Source organism: Bombyx mori, chromosome 1, assembly GCF_030269925.1.
Source record: "Bombyx mori chromosome 1, ASM3026992v2".
NCBI classification, from domain to species: domain Eukaryota; kingdom Metazoa; phylum Arthropoda; class Insecta; order Lepidoptera; family Bombycidae; genus Bombyx; species Bombyx mori.
Genome location: NC_085107.1, coordinates 18,765,464 through 18,791,914, shown reverse-complemented (window position 1 = coordinate 18,791,914; position 26,451 = coordinate 18,765,464). Strand labels below are relative to the sequence as shown.

Genomic DNA, 26,451 nt, shown 5'->3' with positions numbered 1-26,451 from the left:
GTTTGACAATAGAACCATAATAATCTTTAAACTTATAATTTTAATTAATTATAGTCGAATCTCGACTACTGCGGGGCCACTAGTTACATTTATTAAAGCACATTTGACGTTCGGAAGCTCTAGTTGACACTTGAAGATTCTGAGTGCGATTGCGTTTTTATTTTTACTAGAGGTCCCGCAGTAGTCGAAATTCAACTATAAGTAATTGAAATTGTAAGTTTGTACACTATTATGATTGTATTTTATACTTCTATAATCACAAATTTCGCCAAGACTACACTATAAAAAACATTAACGAAGACAAACCATATTCTATTCTCAATTTGACAACAGACGTCAAGAACAAAAGTTTGACATTATATAGTATGCATGCGTGTGTGCGTCAAATACATGGTATGTAGTGTGTGTAATGTTTTCTTTATTAATTTAATGTACTTTTTATGCATTATTTAAAAAAAAATATTAGCATTGTGCACTTCTTCTCTATATTCTCTATAAGTGTGGAAAATTTCATACTCCTCCGTCCGCGCAATTTTCGTAAAAAGGGATACAAAGTTTTTGCTTCACGTATTAATATATAGATTTTTATCGACGCCGCCAAATAATGGATCACTTTTTATAGTAACTTATAATAGTTAAGGTGCGAGCACAGGATCGATCTTTAATTGCGGCACATTTTACTTGCAAACGTTTCTCAAGGTTGACACCCGTACGAATTCAGTTCAATGTCACGGAGACCGCAACTCCGAATTGGCTAGCAAATTGGTCTAGAGCGAGGAAGACGCTTTTTGATGAATGCCCTTGTATTATTTGGCCTTATTAAGCGATAAGCTTAGCGGTCCTAGAAAACTTGGCTTTCTTCTACGTCTACTAAAGATTGATTTCGTTCGTTTTCTTTTTATACGGTTCAGATAAAATTTACCGTCATGTAATTATGCTATCGGTACTATAAATTTTAATTGACCAAACTTGATACCCAGTGACTTTTGGTGGCCAGCTTTAGTGTAGAACATTGTGCACCAAGGGAGAAAAGGATGAGATGTCCTACTTTTTTCCCGCGGTGCACATACTATTTTTTCTCCTACCAGACCGAAAGTTCGTGGAGTACCCAGCTGGGGTCCAGGGGCGAAGCCCGGGTGGGGGTAGGGGGGCGGAGCACCCCCTTACTCATAAAAAAACAATTTAACTGTTTTTTAATTTTTAAATAAACTACTACTAATTGAATAAGAACTGTCTGAAAAAGGAAAAGTTACACTTTCTTCCCTGTACAGCGCGAGGAAAAGTTAGACTTTCTTCCCTGTACTCCTCCTCCTTGCGTCGGTTTCCTCATTACTGAGGGTCGTGGTCATGGCCTTGAAACAGATTGTTTTTTATAGTGCACCGCCATCTGTTCCTATCTGCAGCTGAGTGCAGAGCATCGTGCACTGTGGTATCCAGGGCTGCACGAATCTGGTCCGTCCAACGGGTCGGGTTCCTGCCTCTTAGTCGCTTGCCCTCGACCTTTCCAGTGACCATCAATTTCTCTAAGTTGTCACTGTCTTTCCTTGCGATGTGGCCAAAGTATTCAAGAATCCTTCGCATACAAATGGTGGAGAGTCTGGTCCGGATCTTCAACTGAGCTAGGATGGATAAATTGGTGCGGCGTGCGGTCCAGGGAATACCCAACATCCTCCTCCAGCACCACATTTCGAAGGCATCAATCCGATTGCGGTCAGCTTTCTTTATAGTCCATGTCTCTGCTCCGTATATAAATATTGAAAACACTAGTGTGCGGACTAGGTTGCTCTTGGTGTTCATAGAGATATTTTTGTCCTTCCATATTTTGTCCTGTACAGCGGGAGGAAAACCGAACTTTCGGCGTAGGTAGGAGAAAAAGTATTTTGTTCTGCATACAGGATCAGACGAGCTCACGGCGAATCTGATCTAAATTTACCGATAAATATAATTAATCGGTATTGGAAAAAGGGTGTGTTTCAACACAGGATGGTCTTTCAAATTAAAAGCCCGATGATATTCTATTCTTGTATAACGTATAACACATTATATACTGGTGCCGTTATTACAGTAGACGAGAGATCAACGTACCACTTTTTTTAAACCTAAGCGCATGAGTGTTTTGGATAAATACCCGAGCGACTTCCCAATATCAGTATTGCAATCAATACATATTTTAATATAAGAAACAATGATTGATGGTGAGGACTACACCGTAGATCGGTATCTATCGTTACAAAGAAAATATGTTTGTTTTTGTATCAATTATGAAAAAATACAGTGTATCAGAGAGGTATTATAAAAACTGTTTATACATATCTGAAATATTTACAGCGGCTGAATGAAATTTTGCACATACATTTCAAGTATCTTGAACGATAGCCGATCGAAGACGTCGTCTGAATCTCGAAAGTTTCCAAGCATTCGAGAAACTTTTGACGCAGTCTATTTCAATTAAATATTCGTTAAAATTGTTGAAGGCTTCCTAGAGCGGACCTCGTTGACAGCTAATTTAAAAACGAGAATACGAAGTGTGCTCTCCTAATGAAATCTATTTTGAAAATAGAAACACTCATTTTTGCATCTTTGATTTATGTATAATAGTACGTGTTCCAGAAAAATAGTATATAACGCTATGTATACGTTTCTGATAGTAGTAGTAAGTAACGAAAACCATCTGGCGCACGTCAACAGGTGATTATGACGGTAACAGTGCGCAGTAAATAATCATAAATACCACAAAAATAGAGCGAGAGAACAAAACGTAGCACGGAATACAGTTATCAAGACTGTTCGTGATCTACATAGGCGATGAAAAGGTTACTGGCCAGTCGAAGATCTACCACTTTTTTCCTACCTAAGCTTGAGGGCTATATCAGCATCGCCTTAACTAGTAGGTGAGCTCACGGGGCTCAAACCTGATGACGTTGCTAATACGAACCCTAGCAAGAGCCGTGCTTTGTAGAATCTACCACCGGATCGGACACGCGACCCACCGAGAAGATCCGGCGAGAAACTCAGTGGGCTGTGTCTGAGGGTTAATTTACTCGTCGAGCCCTTCGTCGCTAGCGACGAGTTCGACGAGAACGATGACCGGTGCTTGAGGTACCTAAAAGCACCGTTAGTGGATCGGGAGGATCCGAAATGACGTGTTTGCGGCTACTTCGACTGCTTTCCATTCTTTCCGCAGGATCGGGGATGATCTACCGAAGGGTGGGCCGCGGAATGAGTGGAAACTCACCTCTTCCTGGGCTTGCGTCTAGGACGACGCCTCTCGCCCTCGAGCTCATTCTCGAGGCCTCGTCGCCTCGGGCCCGCCGCGGCTCGACGTCGCTCCAGCTTGCGCTCTTGTTGCGCTTCCCGGATTGCCTCGACTACGGCCACGCGCGGCACGCACTCATCTTCTTCTATAGGCTTTGGTGTCTGCGGTGCGCCCATCCGAAGATGGCGTTGACGCCACCACAGCACCCACGAGCTGATGTTGTCGCGAATCTTGGATATCGAGCACCCGGCAGGAGTTAGGACGTCCTCTCGGATCTGATACGGTCGGAACTTTTCAAAAATACGAAAGAAACGACGGCTAAAGCGTTCGCAAAGCGATGGACTGTGATCTGAGCTGAGGTCGCGCGCGGTCCTCGTACATCACAAGCGTGAAGCGTCGATGTTTTAATCTACTTATTATCTAAACTTATATAATTTGGCAGGAATGTGTCGGCAGTCGATGGTTTCGGAGTGCATGTTACGTGTTGCCGCTTGGGTGTTGCACGGTAGCCATGGCGACGGCATCCGTGGGCGGCGTCGCGGCGGGCGGCATGACGGTGCGCGGGATGGTCAGCGGTGCAAGCGTGCCGCGAGCTGGCTGGACTCAACAGATGCCGGAGTCGGTGCCGTTACGTAACGTATTCGTACCGGACGCGCAGACGTTGGTGCGCGACGGCGTCGAACGCGCGAGTGTCGCGGAGCCTTCGCTCGCCGCACCGGCCGCCCCGCGCTCCGCCGCCCGCCCCACCCGAGCCTACCTGTCGCTATTGTCCTACCGAAATTACACATTGTACATCCTTAATGAATACGTACCGATAAAATTGCATATGTAAACGGGCTCGTGTAAGTTAGGTGGCGGGTTCGGATCTAGCCAAGGTCAGGGCGATCGTTCTCAACGGGTTAGTTTATGGCGGCCAGACGTGCGGCTGCTTTCGGACGCACTGCGTAACATTTATAGGTATTAAAATGTTAGTTTTAAATTATCGCGTCTTGTGAGCGATAAAAAGTGTTGGAAGCGCGTCATAGACAATGCGGCCTGTGTCAGTGTTTTATGGGCGTCGGTTAAGTGGTCTTCTAAATCTTTTGAACGTTCTGGGCAGCGGTTTTCCGGTACGCCACGAGCGGTTCTTTAGACATTTGTGTATCTATTTTAAAAGTAAACAGTTTCTTGATTTAGACATTTCATGTTCGTACACAAAATAAGAGAAGACATTTTCATTTTTCACATCACATGTCAGTGCTTCTGAGTTATAACATACATTAGGGATAATCGTGTGCAACGTGACGAATGAGGATGTTCTGTTTATTTACATATAGTGCGCCATTTGGATGGTGTGAAACTGGATTATGCCGGTTACGTCGTGTGCACACTTGGTAATAAATAGATCGATTTTAATACACATAGAACACTAACATATTATTATACTAATTGGCAGCATTGATAAAAATAAATAGATTTTATTTTTTTATTGCAGTAGATGACTCGTCTGAGTCTAAATAATAACTGTATTGTGTAAGAAGAGCATTAGAAAGTTGTTATATTTTTAATAACAATTTTATATTTTTCCAAAATGTATTCATCATACTAGGTGGCTTATCTTTTTATTTATTGTATAGATGGGTGGACGAGCTCACGGCCTACCTGGTGTTAAATGGTTACCGGAGCCCATAGACACCTATAACGTAAATGCTGCCACCCACCTTGAGATATGAGTGGTAAGGTCTCAGCTTTTACAGAAAAACGGCTTGCCACCCTTCAAACCGAAACGCATTACCTACTGCTTCACGGCAGAAATAGGCAGGGTGGTGGTACCTACCCGTGCGGACTCACAACACGCCCTACGCACCAGTAAAATCTGATTGCTTATAGCTTACAGTTTAAGCCTTTTCTTGACATCGGTATGATATTTAAGAAGGCAACCGGACAATAATAACCCACCCGTGCGGACTCACAAGACGTCCTACTACCAGTAAAAAACTTTGGAAAATCTAGTTCTTTTTTAATGATATTGTTAATGAATGAATGAAAATATCATTTAATACGTCTTTAATATAAAATATTGAACGATATTTGATTGTAACGTCACTTTTTCACTTTGAGTTGTTTTAAACACATTTTTACTACGAAAAACCTACAAAAAACAATATGATTCAGTCTACTACTAATTTTCCGAGTATGGACGCGAGCAATCTCCGGAGAATATCCGATCTCGATAAAACTTATATGTCTCGTTCCAGGTGTATCGATATGATTTAAGACCGAGCGCTTGCGAGATTGCTTCGAAAAATATTTGACTGGATTGTGGCCACCACAACTGAACATTGGGATGAATTTAAAAAAATAATATGATAATACATAATATACTTCTTAGTACAAAATATCAAAAATCCTTGCTGGTGGTAGGTAGGTGGTAGGTACCACTACCCTGCCTATTTCTACCGGAGCAGTATTGCGTTTCGGTTTGAGGGATGGGGCAGCCGTTCTACAATACTTTAGACCTTAGAACTCATATCTCGAGGTGGCATTTACGTTTTAAATGTCTATGGGCTGCGGTAACCACTTAACATAAGTTAAGCCGTGAGCTCGTCCATTCATCTAAACAGAAAATTGGTTATAGATCACTTTAACTCATAAAGTGAACTTTAAAAATAAATAAAAACTTTTTGTTTCGAGACTTCATAGTCTCATAGTGTATGATATCGAGATCCTTCGTAAAGTAGAAACTCAGAGATCCTTTGCCTATTCGTGAAAGTTTATACAACTAACATATACACCGAATTATTTTGGGGGGAGAACACCATTAAGAACCTACTGCTGCTATATGGGCTAATGGAATGCAACAGCAGAAACTAAGGAAGGCGAGGGTCACGTACCTGTTTCTCTTTCTGATCAGCTGGATACACTAATATGAGATCCTCCGAGCTAATAAGACAAAATATTTGTGATTCCGATCTGATAGTATACACCGGAGAATTAACGCTCTTGAGCAGAAAGACTTGCTTCAGACACGCGTTGTGGCGGTTGTTAGCGAAAATCTACCCCTATTGAATGTACTCGTGCTCACTCATTCATCCCTATAAAACCGGAAAGGCATCCTGGCCACTATCAATAAAGAAATCTAAAGAAAAAATCCACTTCGAGCCATCTACGGCCTTGAGAATGCGGCCTTTACCGCTCACATATTGCACCGAAAATATCCCAATAGGTCTCATCGTACTTCGAAACCCTTCAAACATTATCAATAATCTCTCGTAAACAAACCCTCGTGGGTGTTCAGAGCTCGCGTTACGTTTTACAGCTCAATTAAGTAAGGTAAATTAACCTTACCGAGTGCCTTTATAAAGAGGTTTCACACTGTCACTTATGCTATAATTAACTCGGCAGACAACAACACGTCGGAACTCGCCTTGATCAAATTGCTTGAGTATTTAGCACAATTTAATAACGTAACTTAGCGTTAAACGTATAAAGTAAGAACACAATTTTCGTTTTATTGTCTGTTTTAAGGTTTTTAATTAGATTACCTCTTCTTTGATTTTTAATCCAAGAATAAAAAAAAATAAGCACAAAATAAGATTTTTTTTTTCTTGTGAATTAAGCAATTTAATCTTTATAGGTCAGTCAGTCAGTAGCCGTTTTTGCAGGAAAACGATGTGCATTGCGCCGTTATTGGTGCATTTCATTAATAACAATGCAGTACAGTGCCGTCTCCGATTCTAGAAAAAAATTAAAGCCATAACTTCGATGTATGTGATACATTATAAACACAATTATTTTTTAAATATAATTTTAAAACGTAGGCAACCGTTGAACTTACAGGAGTCGAATTCAATTCTGAAGCATGGACGTTCCGAACTCATGATGGGTACAGAAAGGTACATTGGTCCATGGATGCTGTATAACAATTATCGTGGAAACGAATAGAAGTGTACAGATGACGTTCTGAGTTCGAAGCGAATCCAACACCGCGATTACAGTTTGTCGAACATCCAAATTAAAGGTACCTTTAATTGGATTTAGTGGGTAGTTATTCTATCATCCCACCCAATTGGAACATTTTAATTATGATAGAACTTCTATCATAATAACTGTTCCAGTTTTGAAGCTGGTGCGGTATTTAAGACTGTATTGTTGGGAAATAGGGTAGGCACCACTCTAACATGAAAGATACAAGGACCATTATCCTAATTCAATTGAGCCTGTCTCGCGGTGCCGGTCAAGATCAATGTTGTGAGCTGCTCTGCTACTGAATACGAAAATCGTTGTGACGTAATAGGCAAGGCAGCCTGGTGTACTTGTGTATCGGGCAATGCGGCGGATGGGATACACGCGGGATGCGAGTAAATTAACCCATAGACACAGCCCTCTGAGTTTCTCGGCGGATCTTCTCAGTGGGTCGCATTTCCGATCCGGGGGTGAATTCTGTGAAGCACTGCTCCTGCTAGGGCTAGTGTTAGCTGATATAGCCTCTCAAGGCTGTCGGCATAGGTAGGAAAAAAAATGTAAATGAGACTTCAACTTCATATTCAAAGGAGGACGGTGGCAATGCTGACTGTTGATTCTGGTGACCACTTAATCGTGTGTGTGTGTGTTTAACACATTAGTGTAAGCTCCATTTCTCATATAAAGCTAAGAACGAAAAATGGATATAAATATAGAGTAGAACGACGTTAGCCGTCAACCGATAATAAAATTTTACTTTAGTAACGATAAATCAATCACTCGTACTGTTTCACTTTAAAATTACAAAAGCACAAAAAAATTAAATTCGCAAATAACAAGCTAATGTTTATTTTTTTTAATTGAATGTTTTAATATTGATCAAGTGGACACGAACAACAGAGTTGATTTTACGAACAATTAAACAATATTTTCCGATAAGGTTCATTAAATAAAAAACGGATTTATTTAACATAGATTTTATTGATACTACCACTAAAAGCGAACGGTTCCATGCTAGAAGAAGCTGTTAATTCATCGACTACTATCTCGCGGGAATTTGATCTTGTAATCCCATAAGTGTGTGAATACGCATACATTAATAATATATGGCACAAGGATACTTTACATATAGATGAATCTATTTAAAAATCGTTTAAACCATCTAATGTTTCTTCGATGTCTACGCCGGAGCCTTCTACATCTCCTGGAGATGAATCGATATATTATTCTTATTATCAGGAATATTAGCAAAATACACGCGAGCACAGACATTTTTGCTGAGCACCTGAAAAGAGTTAAATCAAATTAATTTAACTTGCATATACAAAATAAATTAAATACATCAATTAAAAATAATGTGTAATGGCTTATCTACGATGCGTCGATATCATGTCTTCCTTCAAACGAGACTTGAAGGGATCTAAGCGGTGATATCATCTAGTGTTGCTGATACCCATGAGCCTCGAAAATATATTCCCATTTAAGTCATGCGAAGTCATGTCATATGCAAAATGAAACGCGAGTGAGCAGCGTAGTATGTGTTTAATCATATCTGAATCCCTATAATTTAAAAAAGTTTTTTGTTCATAATAAACAAATTTTCTTTGATGATACAAAATTAAAACCACTCGCGTTTTATCAACGTAATGTTTTGTTTGAAAATGTTTTAACAATTAATAATCTAAACAAACAGATTTTTGTTGAAAAAAACCAAAATCAAGCTTTTCCAGTCATCCAATTAAAGTTCATTAGTATTACCATAACAATAAATTGTTTGGTAATAGATCACGAACATATCATTATCATTATTACATTAACGTTATTTTTCAGTAAAATAATATTGTATATAGTATTTTGTATAAACCGTATTTTTCCCATGCCTACAGAGCCCTCTCGATTACGATAGCGCTGTCATATCGGCGGCTCTCAAACTAGAGCGCCCCTGCATAGCTCACCGATTTAAAATAAAGGTTGTTTCAAAAAGTATATGCAACTATTCTGATACTGCAAATATTCAATGCATAATTGTTATATATCAGTACAATACACCAATATTTTTTTATTGTCGAATACCCAGACCACAATTGAAAACCTTGATAATTCACATTAATTTATTAAATGAATAATTGAAAAGCTTAGTATAGTAGTAAAAGATTAAAGAAGTTGAAACATCAATTGTACTGCCTTAACATATCTAAAAGAGTGAAGAGTGATTGGTCTGTTTTTTTAGAAATGTTTCAGAAACGATGAGCTATGCATTTTACGTAAGCTCACATCTGTGTGACAGGGGATTTCAATCGTTCAATTACATTAGTAGCTCCTCTGACCCGGTTTCATGAGACCTATTTAAAATTCAAGGAATTGCCGCAATTTGTAGCTACGTCTGAACCGACAGAGTGTTAATGAATTGCCTGGCATTTACCTTTTTCCGATCCAATCCATTATTGATGATTAAGGGATTAGTTGAATTCAAAGTTATTAGATAGACTAAACCACAAATGCAATCAATTAGTGCTGTATTTTTCTTTCTATAAGCTCTTAAAAAATGACGCTAATTATATTGTCTAATGAATTCACTCAAAACGTCTTAGGCTTGGAGCTTCTACACGATTTTTAGTCAACTATTACACTTTAATACAGGAATTTATTGAAGTAAAATTTAAATGAATAGAATTAGTATTTGTGAGCAGCTTACAAAAACATACATAATGACAGCTATAAAAGCATTTTGTTTATTTACGATACTCAGAATTTAAGTAATTGGTCACTTATTGCCGTTCAGGACTGTAAACAATAAAAAATAGGTCACTAGAACTCACCTGTATGCTATGTGTTGACAATGTGGCTCGTCGTTTCTAACTATGGTGTGTTCCCTTTTTAATTCCATGAACGTGTGGAGCGGTGTAGCAAGAATATGCGACACGTCTGCGCAATAGAATGAACTGCATCTGAAACAAGGTGGGATCTGGGGGGCGTATCCACAATTAAGCTCATTTCAAGGAATCAGCGAAAACCAGTAACAATAGTGATACATTAAATAAATATATATAACGACACTTTATGTTTTAATGCAAAAATTTTATGAGAATTTACTACATTACCATTGAAAATTAAAATTGAAGTAGTAGGTAGTTTTTTTTTTTTTTTTTTCTTTTTCGACTTCTACTTAACACAATTTTTTATTTATTTCAATTATACACTTTTAAATTACTTACCTTTTTATGGAATCTCATCTTTATTTTTCTCTGTGGTTATTTCCAACCATGAGAGTAGTGTCTAGACAAAATTTTCCCATTCTTTTGTTCTTAGACTTATTTATTAATTAAGTAAAGTTCTCAGTAAATGCTGTTTATATAATGCTATGCTTAATTAACTATATTAAAACTGCCATCAAGTAAAATTTTATAATAAAAATATATGTTTGTAATTTTATCTTATAATAGTAAAATAAAATGTAATAATAGTAAATATTTTGTAAAAAAAAGTGGTCTGCGGGAATTAACGATAGCCGAGGACAACTCGCATATCAAATTTTTTGCTGAACTATTTAGAAAATGCAATGATTAAAGTAGAACATAAATATAATGCAATTATTTTATTATTAGTAGCTTTAAAAATATATAAAACTTTAGAAAACAAATCTTCGAAGAATCAATATTCAAGGACAGTAATTCTGGGAAGGTATACATAGTGTCTAGCCGCTACGAGAAAATGCGTGTTTCCGTTTCATATATCAAAAAGCTACTTTAAATTTACTACGTCTTTTCATGTCTACCACATTTACTACATCTTTTCACGTCATCCCTTATTGTTGCCGTTGTTAGCTTCAATCTGGAACAGGCTCACGCAGCATCCACCGTAGACATATTTTGATGAGTCCACCTTAACTCTCAGCGTTGTTGGACGCCACTAGAATGGGTTCGATGTAACTTACGGAGTTCATAGCATAATTCTGCTGAACTTTTTATCTTCTCAGCGGGTAACGATTCCTAACAGATTATATCTCACCGGTAATACAGACTTCAATTAAACCGTAATACCTTTAAAAACATAACCATACCTTCAAACCTTACCAGTTTTATTACCGTGATGCATTAATTTTTTCCCTTCTCGTTTTACCTTGGTTACATCTAATATATAAAATTCTCGTGTCACAATGTTCATTCCCATACTCCTCCGAAACGGCTCGACCGATTTTAGTGAATCTTAGCGTGCATATCGGTCAGGGTTGAGAATCGGCTACTATCTATTTTTCATACCTAAGTGAAAAGGGTTGTCCGTCTACCCCAAACGTTTATTTTTAATTTTAATTTTTTGGATATATATTTTTGTTTATGATGAGGTATTATGTGGTTAAATGAGGTTTTTTTTTCTACAGTAGAATTTCCATAGCAATCTTATTTAAGGCAACACAACGTTTGCCGGGTCAGCTAGTATTATTATAATATATAATTTTCCTGAATATTTACTGTTTGAAAAGTAATCGACATATTTCATAAGTATCCGTTTACATCATTTATATTCCGTTTATCCATTTTAGAATGGAAATATGCATTATTGTTTGGAAATGTTAGAACAGGTTTTGATAAAAAAATTAAATGATTTTTTGTATACAACTTGCAAGGTCTAAATAAACCAAAAACGTAAAATGAAATAATACACATCATTTTTTTATTTTATTTTTTATTTCCAATAGAATTTGAGACACCTGGTTTTTATTCACATACAATAATCTGAATCATACGAGCCGTCTTACAATTTATCTATGTATGCCCCTCAACATTACACCTTACAACATTCGTACATTTGAGAACCGACGTCTGACTGCCGCGTGGTGACTGGGAAATGAATACGTATTCAAAAATAAATGTCGATAAATTAGTATATTTTCGTTCTTGTGATATTATTGAGATATTGCTTAATTTTAAAGATGCTGAACTAAAGCTTACATTCAACGTAACAAAAAATTTACACATATCTGAATGAAAAATGGTAATGATACAGAACGCTTTAGTGTTTTTTTTAAACTAACACGGAATTTTACTAATTCCTTGTAATATTTTGATTTAAAAAACTAAAAGTTATTTATTGGGGTCTTGATATACATATATTATGGTTACCCTATTCATGGGTCTCAATTTGATTAAGTAGACGACATAACAAATTGTATAAAGTAAATATTATTGTAGGCAAGTGTTGTGAAAACATAAAATAATTACGAGTACTATAATATTATCTAACATGTTCTTACTATGAAAATTACTTTCAATTAGATTAGAACGTTGAGTGATTATGATCGAATTAAATAATTATTTTTATATTGTAAGTACGTAACATAAAACAGCCGGTAATAACGTTGAATTTCGATGAGTTGTGAAATTTTAATTATCCAATTTGCGACGTTTTGGGTTTATTCTTGAAGGTCCTGCTACGGGACCTTTTAGTGTTTCACTGACAATACTCTCTGTTTCAATTTTGATTTTCTTGAAGCCAAGTGTGACACGACCGTTTAGACTTCGTAAGACTTCAGCGGAAATATGATCCAGAGTGAATTTTACAATTTCTCCCCATTCTCCATACGTAGTTTTCACTACTCTCCAGTATTCTGTGTTCAGACCACGGTTTTGGATACTCAACAAATTAAAAGCGCTGCTGACGGTTAGAGCTTCGCTGTATGGAATGTATGCGGTTCCTGTTGTGACGTTGGGTATGTCCCGTGTTTCTATAATAGACAGTTCTGCGTCCGGCCATGGTTCCAAGGTAGGTAAAACTCTTTTTAACCACCGCTCACTCTTCGAGTTGTCACAAACAATCATGATCCAATCAGTTTTGTGAATAAAGCCTGAGAAACTCGGTCCTGATGCTTTTATATTTATATCTTCAATAAGATCACAGAGAGATCTATGAATCAATTGCATTTGGTATTCGCTCATGGGGTATTTGCTGCGGATTCCAACAGAAGAAGCTTCGATTAACTCTCTCAATGGCGTTTTGATTTCTTCCTGATTGCGAACATTTAACGCAACTGTGGCCTGGGGAGAATCCTCAGATGAATCTGGAGTCCAACTTCGTTTAGGTACAGCCGAAGGACGAGTTGATTGTACTTCTTCAGAATCCAAATGCTGAGATAATCGTTCTTGTTCTAAGTTTCTACGACTATATGCACGTGATTCTGCGTCTGTCCAACTATCAGAACTCGAAGTGCTTCGAGCAGACGAAGATGATGTTAGATAATTTACCTTCCTTGATTCTTCGTCTTTTGCCTTTGATGTTCCAGGTATTGCATCAAGGATGGCATTAAAAGAGTACATATCATATTCGTTATTGTTGTCTGACTCCGATATAGTTCCCACGAGTAGCGCAGGAATACAATTTCACAAACAGCAGAGCCTGGCATGCCATAAGGAGGGCGTTAATAGTTCTTCGAGGTGCCCAGGTATCGAAGACACACCGTTCAAGACTGAGCTCCTTCTCAGCCACGCATCTATCGGCACGGTTCGTTTCACACCTTAGATTAGGGACGACCCATTTCGCCCACAATTAGCAAAATTGCAAAATAATTTCACGGGAATAGAGGCAAATATTTTAACTGAGATTTGAAAATGTTACTTCTTATTCATTTTAAGTAATCAACTGAAATGAGATAACAAATTTTTACATTCATTCTTACCACGAAATAGATTTTCGATAGAAAAAAATTGATCATCATATGAAACGTAAGAACCTGATATTTTTTTTTAACCGAAATATATTCCCCATTGGTTTGTTAGACATTATTATACAAAGTTACTAACTGTGACCCAGGACACACCGGCTATCCATTGTAAGTACCGGGAGACTCGAATCAACAGGTACCCAAAATGGCTTAGCACACGAGGAGGTAAGGTCGTCTTGTGTCCCATGCAATAATCTAACCTCGACATGGTACTATTGTTATGATTATAATCGTGATAATATCATCGTTTAAATATAAACCGTGTTTTCTACAAATATTTTGTTAGTGGCATACTCACGAATTTCATAATTACGAGTTTAACATTGACATTTAACTATTTGGGTCTTTCAAATACAATTTGACGGCACTGATTGAGGTTTGATTATTGGAAAACAATTTTATTTATTTATTGTTATTTTAACTTAATAAGCACATACTTTAAAATCACTAATTAAGTTTTATTTTACAAAACATGAAAATGAATATACAAATAATTATAACATTAGAAAGCTTTATGTCACGGACATTTATAACAAAACTAACAAATTTATAAATTACAATGACGAATACATTATCTAAATTAAATGAAATTAAAAATAGTGAGTTATTGAAAAAAATTTTAGAGTATGTAAGTAAATTAGAAAATTACATTTCAATCTTTTCATCTCATTAAAACTAAAACAGTTCATATTATCATAAATAATCTAATCAGATAGTTAATTGAATTATAAAATAATTAAAATTAAATACAAAATCTTAGTTATGACCACATTTGAAGGAACTTTATTTAAATAAAATGTTGCTTGGACCAACATGTTTGTTGTTTTTTATGCATCAATTGCGATGCTTAGAAACTGTGTTTTACTGTGAGCTTACAAGTTGTTGTTTAGTTATGATATCCCATTTTTTGTTTAACAAATTTGAATTGGTATTAGCACAAACAGAAAACACGTTGAATTTTCGGAATATAGCAAAAGCTCTTTTTAAATATTTGTCTATTACAGATTTTCCGTTCTTCGACGCTTTGGAGTGATTCCCGAAGGTCCTGGTACGGGGTCATCTAGAGTTTCACTGACATTACTCTCTATTTCAATTTTGATCTTCTCGAAGCCAAGTGTGATGCGACCGTTTAGACTTCGTAAGACCTCAGCGGAATCATGATCCAGAGTGAATGTTATAGTTTGACCAAACGTTTCAGGCCTAACACTCACCACTTTCCAGTGTTCTGTGTTCAGACCTCGATTTTGAATGTTCAACAAATGAAAAGCGGTACTGATAGTTAAAGCTTCGCTGTATGGAATGTATGCGGTTCCTGTTATGATGATTGGTATGTCCCGTGTTTCTATAATAGACAGTTCTGCGTCCGGCCATGGTTTCAAGGTAGGTATAGCTTTTTTTAACCACCGCTCACTCTCCGAATTGTCACAAACAATTATGATCCAATCAGTTTTGTGAATAAAGCCTGAGAAACTCGGTCCCGATCCTTTTATGTTTATCTTTTCAATAAGATCACAGAGAGATAGATGAATCAATTGCATTTGGTATTCGCTCATGGGGTATCTGTTGCGGATTCCAACAGAAGAAGCCTCGATTAACTCTCTCATTGGCGTTTTGATTTCTTCCTGATCGCGTTCTATTAACATGTCAATGGTATTTTGAGAATGTTCAGATGAATCCAGAGACAATCTGCGCTTAAGTACAACCGATGGACGAGTAGGTCGTACTTCTTTAGAATTCAGACGCTGAGATAATCGTTGTAGGTTTAAGTTTCTTTTATATTTTCGACTCTTCTCTGTAGGGTTTGATGTTACTTTGCGTTTACTCTGCTTAGCATTTTCTCCTTCGCTTAAATCTTTAACACGACTATATGCATGTGATTCTGCGTCTGTCCAACTATCAGAACTCGAAGTGCTTCGAGCAGACGAAGATGATGTTAGATAATCTACCTTCCTTGATTCTTCGTCTTTTGCCTTTGATGTTCCAGGTATTTCATCAAGGATGGCATTAAAAGAGTGCATATCATATTCGTTATTGTTGTCTGACTCCGATATAGTTCCCACGAGTAGCGCAGGTATACAATTTCACAAACAGCAGAGACTGGCATGCCATAAGGAGGGCGTTAATAGTTCTTCGAGGTGCCCAGGTATCGAAGACACACCGTTCAAGACTGAGCTCCTTCTCAGCCACGCATCTATCGGCACGGTTCGTTTCACACCTTAGATTAGGGACGACCCATTTCGCCCACAATTAGCAAGATTGCATAATAATGTCACGGGAATAGAGTCAAATATTTTAACTGAGATTTGAAAATGTTACTTCTTATTCATTTTAAGTAATCAACTGAACTGAGATAACAAATTTTAATATTAATTCTTACCACGAAATAGATTTTCGATAAAAAGAATTGATCATCATATGAAACGTAAGAACCTGATTTATTTGGGCCGAAATTGATTCCCCATTTGTTTGTTAGACATATTATACAAAGTTACTAACTGTGACCCAGGACACACCGGCTATCCATTTTAAGTACCGGGAGACTCAGATCAACAGGTACCCAAAATGGCTTAGCACACGAGGAGGTAAGGTCGTCTTGTGTCCCATGCAATAATCTAACCTCGACATGGTGCTATTGTTATGATTATAATCATGATAATATCATCGTTGAAATATAAACCGTGTTTTCTACAAATATTTTGTTAGTGGCATATGCACGAATTTAATCATTACGAATTTAACATTGACATTTAACTATTTGGGTCTATCAAATACAATTTGACGGCACTGATTGAGGTTTGATTATTGGAAAATTATTTTTATTTATTTATTGTTATTTTAACTTAATAAGCACATACTTTAAAATAACTAAGTATTATTTTACAAAATATAAAAACAAATATACAAATAATGATTACATTGGGAAGGTTTACGTTATGGACATTTATAACAAAACTAACAAATTTATAAATTACAATGACGAACACATTATCTAAATTGAATGAATTTAAAATAAGTGAGTTATAATATCATCATAATCGGTTGCTCTTGGCAGAACAGTCGTGGTCATGTGAAATTCTTGCTCATTAAAGCCTTGACAGATGTTTTCCACAGCTTGCAAACCGAGGCAATATATACCTATAAATACTGTTAAAATACTATATCGATCCAGTAAATAAATGAAGAGTAAGTAAATTAGAAAATTACATTAAAATTTCATTCCTCTCATCCCACTCAAACTAAAACAGTTCAAATTATTATTATTAATCTAATCAGATAATTAATTAAAACATAAAATAATTAATATAAATTAAATGTTACTTGAAACCAATATGTTTGTTGTAATTGCGATGTTTAGAAACCGTGTTTTACTGTGAGCTTACAAGTTGTTGTTTACTCATGATATCCCATTTTTTGTTTAACAATTTTGAATTGGTATTAGCACAAACAGAAAACACGTTGATTTTCGGAATATAGCAAAAGCTCTTTTTAAATATTTGTCTATTACAGATTTTCCGTTCTTCGACGCTTTGGAGTGATTCCCGAAGGTCCTGGTACGGGGTCATCTAGAGTTTCACTGACATTACTCTCTATTTCAATTTTGATCTTCTCGAAGCCAAGTGTGATGCGACCGTTTAGACTTCGTAAGACCTCAGCGGAATCATGATCCAGAGTGAATGTTACAGTTTGACCAAACGTTTCAGGCCTAACACTCACCATTCTCCAGTGTTCTGTGTTCAGACCTCGATTTTGAATGTTCAACAAATGAAAAGCGGTACTGATAGTTAAAGCTTCGCTGTATGGAATGTATGCGGTTCCTGTTATGATGATTGGTATGTCCCGTGTTTCTATAATAGACAATTCTGCGTCCGGCCATGGTTTCAAGGTAGGTATAGCTTTTTTTAACCACCGCTCACTCTCCGAATTGTCACAAACAATTATGATCCAATCAGTTTTGTGAATAAAGCCTGAGAAACTCGGTCCCGATCCTTTTATGTTTATATTTTCAATAAGATAACAGAGAGATAGATGAATCAATTGCATTTGGTATTCGCTCATGGGGTGTCTGTTGCGGATTCCAACAAATGAAGCCTCGATTAACTCTCTTATTAGCGTTTTGATTTCTTCCTGATCGCGTTCTATTAACATGTCAGTGGTCTTTTGAGAATGTTCAGATGAATCCAGAGATAATCTGCGCTTAAGTGCAACCGATGGACGAGTAGGCCGTACTTCTTTAGAATTCAGACGCTGAGATAATTGTTGTTGGTTTAAGTTTCTTTTATATTTTCGACTCTTCTCTGTAGGGTTTGATGTTACTTTGCGTTTACTCTGCTTAGCATTTTCTCCTTCGCTTAAATCCTTAACACGACTATATGCATGTGATTCTGCGTCTGTCCAACTATCAGAACTCGAAGTGCTTCGAGCAGACGAAGATGATGTTAGATAATCTACCTTCCTTGATTCTTCGTCTTTTGCCTTTGATGTTTCAGGTATTGCATCAAGGATGGCGTTAAAAGAGTGCATATCATATTCGTTATTGTTGTCTGACTCCGATATAGTTCCCACGAGTAGCGCAGGTATACAATTTCACAAACAGCAGAGCCTGGCATGCCATAAGGAGGGCGTTAATAGTTCTTCGAGGTGCCCAGGTATCGAAGACACACCGTTCAAGACTGAGCTCCTTCTCAGCCACGCATCTATCGGCACGGTTCGTTTCACACCTTAGATTAGGGACGACCCATTTCGCCCACAATTAGCAAGATTGCATAATAATGTCACGGGAATAGAGTCAAATATTTTAACTGAGATTTGAAAATGTTACTTCTTATTCATTTTAAGTAATCAACTGAACTGAGATAACAAATTTTAATATTAATTCTTACCACGAAATAGATTTTCGATAAAAAGAATTGATCATCATATGAAACGTAAGAACCTGTTTTATTTGGGCCGAAATTGATTCCCCATTTGTTTGTTAGACATATTATACAAAGTTACTAACTGTGACCCAGGACACACCGGCTATCCATTTTAAGTACCGGGAGACTCAGATCAACAGGTACCCAAAATGGCTTAGCACACGAGGAGGTAAGGTCGTCTTGTGTCCCATGCAATAATCTAACCTCGACATGGTGCTATTGTTATGATTATAATCATGATAATATCATCGTTGAAATATAAACCGTGTTTTCTACAAATATTTTGTTAGTGGCATATGCACGAATTTAATCATTACGAATTTAACATTGACATTTAACTATTTGGGTCTATCAAATACAATTTGACGGCACTGATTGAGGTTTGATTATTGGAAAATTATTTTTATTTATTTATTGTTATTTTAACTTAATAAGCACATACTTTAAAATAACTAAGTATTATTTTACAAAATATAAAAACAAATATACAAATAATGATTACATTGGGAAGGTTTACGTTATGGACATTTATAACAAAACTAACAAATTTATAAATTACAATGACGAACACATTATCTAAATTGAATGAATTTAAAATAAGTGAGTTATAATATCATCATAATCGGTTGCTCTTGGCAGAACAGTCGTGGTCATGTGAAATTCTTGCTCATTAAAGCCTTGACAGATGTTTTCCACAGCTTGCAAACCGAGGCAATATATACCTATAAATACTGTTAAAATACTATATCGATCCAGTAAATAAATGAAGAGTAAGTAAATTAGAAAATTACATTAAAATTTCATTCCTCTCATCCCACTCAAACTAAAACAGTTCAAATTATTATTATTAATCTAATCAGATAATTAATTAAAACATAAAATAATTAATATAAATTAAATGTTACTTGAAACCAATATGTTTGTTGTAATTGCGATGTTTAGAAACCGTGTTTTACTGTGAGCTTACAAGTTGTTGTTTACTCATGATATCCCATTTTTTGTTTAACAATTTTGAATTGGTATTAGTTAGTACAAACAGAAAACACGTTGAATTTTCGGATTGTAATGTAAATTCTTTTTAAATATTTGTCTATTACAGATTTTCCGTTCTTCGACGCTTTGGAGTGATTCCCGAAGGTCCTGGTACGGGGTCATCTGGAGTTTCACTGACATTACTCTCTATTTCAATTTTGATCTTCTCGAAGCCAAGTGTGATGCGACCGTTTAGACTTCGTAAGACCTCAGCGGAATCATGATCCAGAGTGAATGTTATAGTTTGACCAAACGTTTCAGGCCTAACACTCACCACTTTCCAGTGTTCTGTGTTCAGACCTCGATTTTGAATGTTCAACAAATGAAAAGCGCTACTGATAGTTAAAGCTTCGCTGTATGGAATGTATGCGGTTCCTGTTGTGATGTTGGCTATATCCCGTGTTTCTATAATAGACAGTTCTGCCTCCGGCCACGGTTTCAAGGTAGGTATAGCTTTTTTTAACCACCGCTCACTATCCGAATTGTCACAAACAATCATGATCCAATCATTTTTGTGAATAAAGCCTGAGAAACTCGGTCCTGATCCTTTTATGTTTATATTTTCAATAAGATCACAGAGGGATAGATGAATCAATTGCATTTGGTATTCGCTCATGGGGTGTCTGTTGCGGATTCCAACAGAAGAAGCCTCGATTAACTCTCTCATTGGCGTTTTAATTTCTTCCTGATTGCGTACTATTAACATGTCACTGGTCTTAGGGGAATGTTCAAATGAATCCAGAGATAATCTGCGCTTAAGTACAACCGATGGACGAGTAGGCCGTACTTCTTTAGAATTCAGAGGCTGAGATAATCGTTGTTGGTTTAAGTTTCTTTTATATTTTCGGCTCTTCTCTGTAGGGTTTGATGTTGTTTTGCATTTACTCTTCTTAGCATTTTCTCCCTCGCTTAAGTCCTTAATACGACTATATGCATGTGATTCTGCGTCTGTCCAACTATCAGAACTCGAAGTGCTTCGAGCAGACGAAGATGATGTTAGATAATCTACCTTCCTTGATTCTTCGTCTTTTGCCTTTGATGTTCCAGGTATTTCATCAAGGATGGCATTAAAAGAGTGCATATCATATTCGTTATTGTTGTCTGACTCCGATATAGTTCCCACGAGTAGCGCAGGAATACAATTTCACAAACAGCAGAGCCTGGCATGCCATAAGGAGGGCGTTAATAGTTCTTCGAGGTGCCCAGGTATCGAAGACACACCGTTCAAGACTGAGCTCCTTCTCAGCCACGCATCTATCGGCACGGTTCTTTTCACACCTTAGATTAGGGACGACCCATTTCGCCCACAATTAGCAAGATTGCATAATAATGTCACGGGAATAGAGTCAAATATTTTAACTGAGATTTGAAAATGTTACTTCTTATTCATTTTAAGTAATCAACTGAACTGAGATAACAAATTTTAATATTAATTCTTACCACGAAATAGATTTTCGATAAAAAGAATTGATCATCATATGAAACGTAAGAACCTGATTTATTTGGGCCGAAATTGATTCCCCATTTGTTTGTTAGACATATTATACAAAGTTACTAACTGTGACCCAGGACACACCGGCTATCCATTTTAAGTACCGGGAGACTCAGATCAACAGGTACCCAAAATGGCTTAGCACACGAGGAGGTAAGGTCGTCTTGTGTCCTATGCAATAATCTAACCTCGACATGGTGCTATTGTTATGATTATAATCATGATAATATCATCGTTGAAATATAAACCGTGTTTTCTACAAATATTTTGTTAGTGGCATATGCACGAATTTAATCATTACGAATTTAACATTGACATTTAACTATTTGGGTCTATCAAATACAATTTGACGGCACTGATTGAGGTTTGATTATTGGAAAATTATTTTTATTTATTTATTGTTATTTTAACTTAATAAGCACATACTTTAAAATAACTAAGTATTATTTTACAAAATATAAAAACAAATATACAAATAATGATTACATTGGGAAGGTTTACGTTATGGACATTTATAACAAAACTAACAAATTTATAAATTACAATGACGAACACATTATCTAAATTGAATGAATTTAAAATAAGTGAGTTATAATATCATCATAATCGGTTGCTCTTGGCAGAACAGTCGTGGTCATGTGAAATTCTTGCTCATTAAAGCCTTGACAGATGTTTTCCACAGCTTGCAAACCGAGGCAATATATACCTATAAATACTGTTAAAATACTATATCGATCCAGTAAATAAATGAAGAGTAAGTAAATTAGAAAATTACATTAAAATTTCATTCCTCTCATCCCACTCAAACTAAAACAGTTCAAATTATTATTATTAATCTAATCAGATAATTAATTAAAACATAAAATAATTAATATAAATTAAATGTTACTTGAAACCAATATGTTTGTTGTAATTGCGATGTTTAGAAACCGTGTTTTATTGTGAGCTTACAAGTTGTTGTTTACTCATGATATCCCATTTTTTGTTTAACAATTTTGAATTGGTATTAGTTAGTACAAACAGAAAACACGTTGAATTTTCGGATTGTAATGTAAATTCTTTTTAAATATTTGTCTATTACAGATTTTCCGTTCTTCGACGCTTTGGAGTGATTCCCGAAGTTCCTGGTACGGGGTCATCTAGAGTTTCACTGACATTACTCTCTATTTCAATTTTGATCTTCTCGAAGCCAAGTGTGATGCGACCGTTTAGACTTCGTAAGACCTCAGCGGAATCATGATCCAGAGTGAATGTTACAGTTTGACCAAACGTTTCAGGCCTAACACTCACCATTCTCCAGTGTTCTGTGTTCAGACCTCGATTTTGAATGTTCAACAAATGAAAAGCGGTACTGATAGTTAAAGCTTCGCTGTATGGAATGTATGCGGTTCCTGTTATGATGATTGGTATGTCCCGTGTTTCTATAATAGACAATTCTGCGTCCGGCCACGGTCTCAAGGTAGGTATAGCTTTTTTTAACCACCGCTCACTCTCAGAATTGTCACAAACAATTATGATCCAATCAGTTTTGTGAATAAAGCCTGAGAAACTCGGTCCCGATCCTTTTATGTTTATCTTTTCAATAAGATCACAGAGAGATAGATGAATCAATTGCATTTGGTATTCGCTCATGGGGTATCTGTTGCGGATTCCAACAGATGAAGCCTCGATTAACTCTCTCATTGGCGTTTTGATTTCTTCCTGATCGCGTTCTATTAACATGTCAATGGTATTTTGAGAATGTTCAGATGAATCCAGAGACAATCTGCGCTTAAGTACAACCGATGGACGAGTAGGTCGTACTTCTTTAGAATTCAGACGCTGAGATAATCGTTGTAGGTTTAAGTTTCTTTTATATTTTCGACTCTTCTCTGTAGGGTTTGATGTTACTTTGCGTTTACTCTGCTTAGCATTTTCTCCTTCGCTTAAGTCCTTAATACGACTATATGCATGTGATTCTGCGTCTGTCCAACTATCAGAACTCGAAGTGCTTCGAGCAGACGAAGATGATGTTAGATAATCTACCTTCCTTGATTCTTCGTCTTTTGCCTTTGATGTTTCAGGTATTGCATCAAGGATGGCGTTAAAAGAGTGCATATCATATTCGTTATTGTTGTCTGACTCCGATATAGTTCCCACGAGTAGCGCAGGTATACAATTTCACAAACAGCAGAGCCTGGCATGCCATAAGGAGGGCGTTAATAGTTCTTCGAGGTGCCCAGGTATCGAAGACACACCGTTCAAGACTGAGCTCCTTCTCAGCCACGCATCTATCGGCACGGTTCGTTTCACACCTTAGATTAGGGACGACCCATTTCGCCCACAATTAGCAAGATTGCATAATAATGTCACGGGAATAGAGGCAAATATTTTAACTGAGATTTGAAAATGTTACTTCTTATTCATTTTAAGTAATCAACTGAACTGAGATAACAAATTTTTACATTCATTCTTACCACGAAATAGATTTTCGATAAAAAAAAATGATCATCATATGAAACGTAAGAACCTGATGTTTTTTTGGGCCGAAATATATTCCCCATTGGTTTGTTAGACATATTATACAAAGTTACTAACTGTGACTCAGGACACACCGGCTATCCATTTTAAGTACCGGGAGACTCGAATCAACAGGTACCCAAAATGGCTTAGCACACGAGGAGGTAAGGTCGTCTTGTGTCCCGTGCAATAATCTAACCTCGACATGGTACTCTTGTTATGATTATAATCATGATAATATCATCGTTGAAATATAAACCGTGTTTTCTACAAATATTTTGTTAGTGGTATTTTCACGAATTTCATAATTACGAATTTAACATTGACATTTAACTGTTTGGGTCTATCAAATACAATTTGACGGCATTGATTGAGGTTTGATTATTGGAAAATTATTTTTATTTATTTATTGTTATTTAAACATAATAAGGACATACTTTATAATAAGTAATTAACTAATATTTTACAAAATTTAAAAACAAATATACAAATAATGATTACAATGGGAAGTTTTATGCCATGGACATTGATAACAAAACTAATAAATGTATAAATTACAATAACGAACACATTATCTAGATTAAATGAATTTAAAATAAGTGAATTATATAGATACTGTTAAAATACTATGTCGATCCAGTAAATAAACGAAGAGTAAGTAAATTAGAAAATTACATTAAAATTTCATTCCTCTCATCCCACTCAAACTAAAACAGTTCAAATTATTATTATTAATCTAATCAGATAATTAATTAAAACATAAAATAATTAATATAAATTAAATGTTACTTGAAACCAATATGTTTGTTGTAATTGCGATGTTTAGAAACCGTGTTTTACTGTGAGCTTACAAGTTGTTGTTTACTCATGATATCCCATTTTTTGTTTAACAATTTTGAATTGGTATTAGCACAAACAGAAAACACGTTGATTTTCGGAATATAGCAAAAGCTGTTTTTAAATATTTGTCTATTACAGATTTTCCGTTCTTCGACGCTTTGGAGTGATTCCCGAAGGTCCTGGTACGGGGTCATCTAGAGTTTCACTGACATTACTCTCTATTTCAATTTTGATCTTCTCGAAGCCAAGTGTGATGCGACCGTTTAGACTTCGTAAGACCTCAGAGGAATCATGATCCAGAGTGAATGTTACAGTTTGACCAAACGTTTCAGGCCTAACACTCACCATTCTCCAGTGTTCTGTGTTCAGACCTCGATTTTGAATGTTCAACAAATGAAAAGCGGTACTGATAGTTAAAGCTTCGCTGTATGGAATGTATGCGGTTCCTGTTATGATGATTGGTATGTCCCGTGTTTCTATAATAGACAATTCTGCGTCCGGCCATGGTTTCAAGGTAGGTATAGCTTTTTTTAACCACCGCTCACTCTCCGAATTGTCACAAACAATTATGATCCAATCAGTTTTGTGAATAAAGCCTGAGAAACTCGGTCCCGATCCTTTTATGTTTATATTTTCAATAAGATCACAGAGAGATAGATGAATCAATTGCATTTGGTATTCGCTCATGGGGTATTTGTTGCGGATTCCAATAGATGAAGCCTCGATTAACTCTCTCATTTGCGTTTTGATTTCTTCCTGATCGCGTTCTATTAACATGTCAGTGGTCTTTTGAAAATGTTCAGATGAATCCAGAGACAATCTGCGCTTAAGTACAACCGATGGACGAGTAGGCCGTACTTCTTTAGAATTCAGAGGCTGAGATAATCGTTGTTGGTTTAAGTTTCTTTTATATTTTCGGCTCTTCTCTGTAGGGTTTGATGTTGTTTTGCATTTACTCTTCTTAGCATTTTCTCCCTCGCTTAAGTCCTTAATACGACTATATGCATGTGATTCTGCGTCTGTCCAACTATCAGAACTCGAAGTGCTTCGAGCAGACGAAGATGATGTTAGATAATCTACCTTCCTTGATTCTTCGTCTTTTGCCTTTGATGTTCCAGGTATTTCATCAAGGATGGCATTAAAAGAGTGCATATCATATTCGTTATTGTTGTCTGACTCCGATATAGTTCCCACGAGTAGCGCAGGAATACAATTTCACAAACAGCAGAGCCTGGCATGCCATAAGGAGGGCGTTAATAGTTCTTCGAGGTGCCCAGGTATCGAAGACACACCGTTCAAGACTGAGCTCCTTCTCAGCCACGCATCTATCGGCACGGTTCGTTTCACACCTTAGATTAGGGACGACCCATTTCGCCCACAATTAGCAAGATTGCATAATAATGTCACGGGAATAGAGTCAAATATTTTAACTGAGATTTGAAAATGTTACTTCTTATTCATTTTAAGTAATCAACTGAACTGAGATAACAAATTTTAATATTAATTCTTACCACGAAATAGATTTTCGATAAAAAGAATTGATCATCATATGAAACGTAAGAACCTGATTTATTTGGGCCGAAATTGATTCCCCATTTGTTTGTTAGACATATTATACAAAGTTACTAACTGTGACCCAGGACACACCGGCTATCCATTTTAAGTACCGGGAGACTCAGATCAACAGGTACCCAAAATGGCTTAGCACACGAGGAGGTAAGGTCGTCTTGTGTCCCATGCAAAAATCTAACCTCGACAT

The 26,451-nt window shown here is 36.5% G+C and overlaps 3 protein-coding genes across 8 annotated transcripts in view; all 3 read right to left on the bottom strand.

The window, feature by feature from the left end:
• Positions 1–26,451, bottom strand: part of LOC101745029 (potassium voltage-gated channel protein Shaker) — a 527,752-nt gene that overhangs the window by 414,156 nt on the left and 87,145 nt on the right. For 4 of the 6 annotated variants that reach the window (XM_062670799.1, XM_062670788.1, XM_012689351.4 and 1 more), the window contains exon 1: positions 3,236–3,934. The exons of the other annotated variants lie outside the window; for them this stretch is intronic. In XM_062670799.1, the coding sequence (XP_062526783.1) occupies positions 3,236–3,432 (197 nt within the window). In that variant the 5' untranslated portion in view covers positions 3,433–3,934. Of the gene's footprint in view, positions 1–3,235; positions 3,935–26,451 lie in introns of those variants that run through there. 6 annotated transcript variants of the gene reach the window in all.
• The window catches only part of LOC119628862 (uncharacterized), a 36,344-nt gene continuing 23,991 nt past the window's right edge, over positions 14,099–26,451 (bottom strand). The window contains exon 1 of the mRNA XM_038012697.2: positions 14,099–26,451. This exon is cut by the window's right edge and continues 23,991 nt beyond it. The gene's annotated coding sequence lies outside the window, so the exon portion shown is untranslated.
• Positions 14,099–26,451, bottom strand: part of LOC134199590 (uncharacterized) — a 21,669-nt gene continuing 9,316 nt past the window's right edge. Inside the window, exon 1 of the mRNA XM_062670828.1 lies at positions 14,099–26,451. This exon is cut by the window's right edge and continues 9,316 nt beyond it. The gene's annotated coding sequence lies outside the window, so the exon portion shown is untranslated.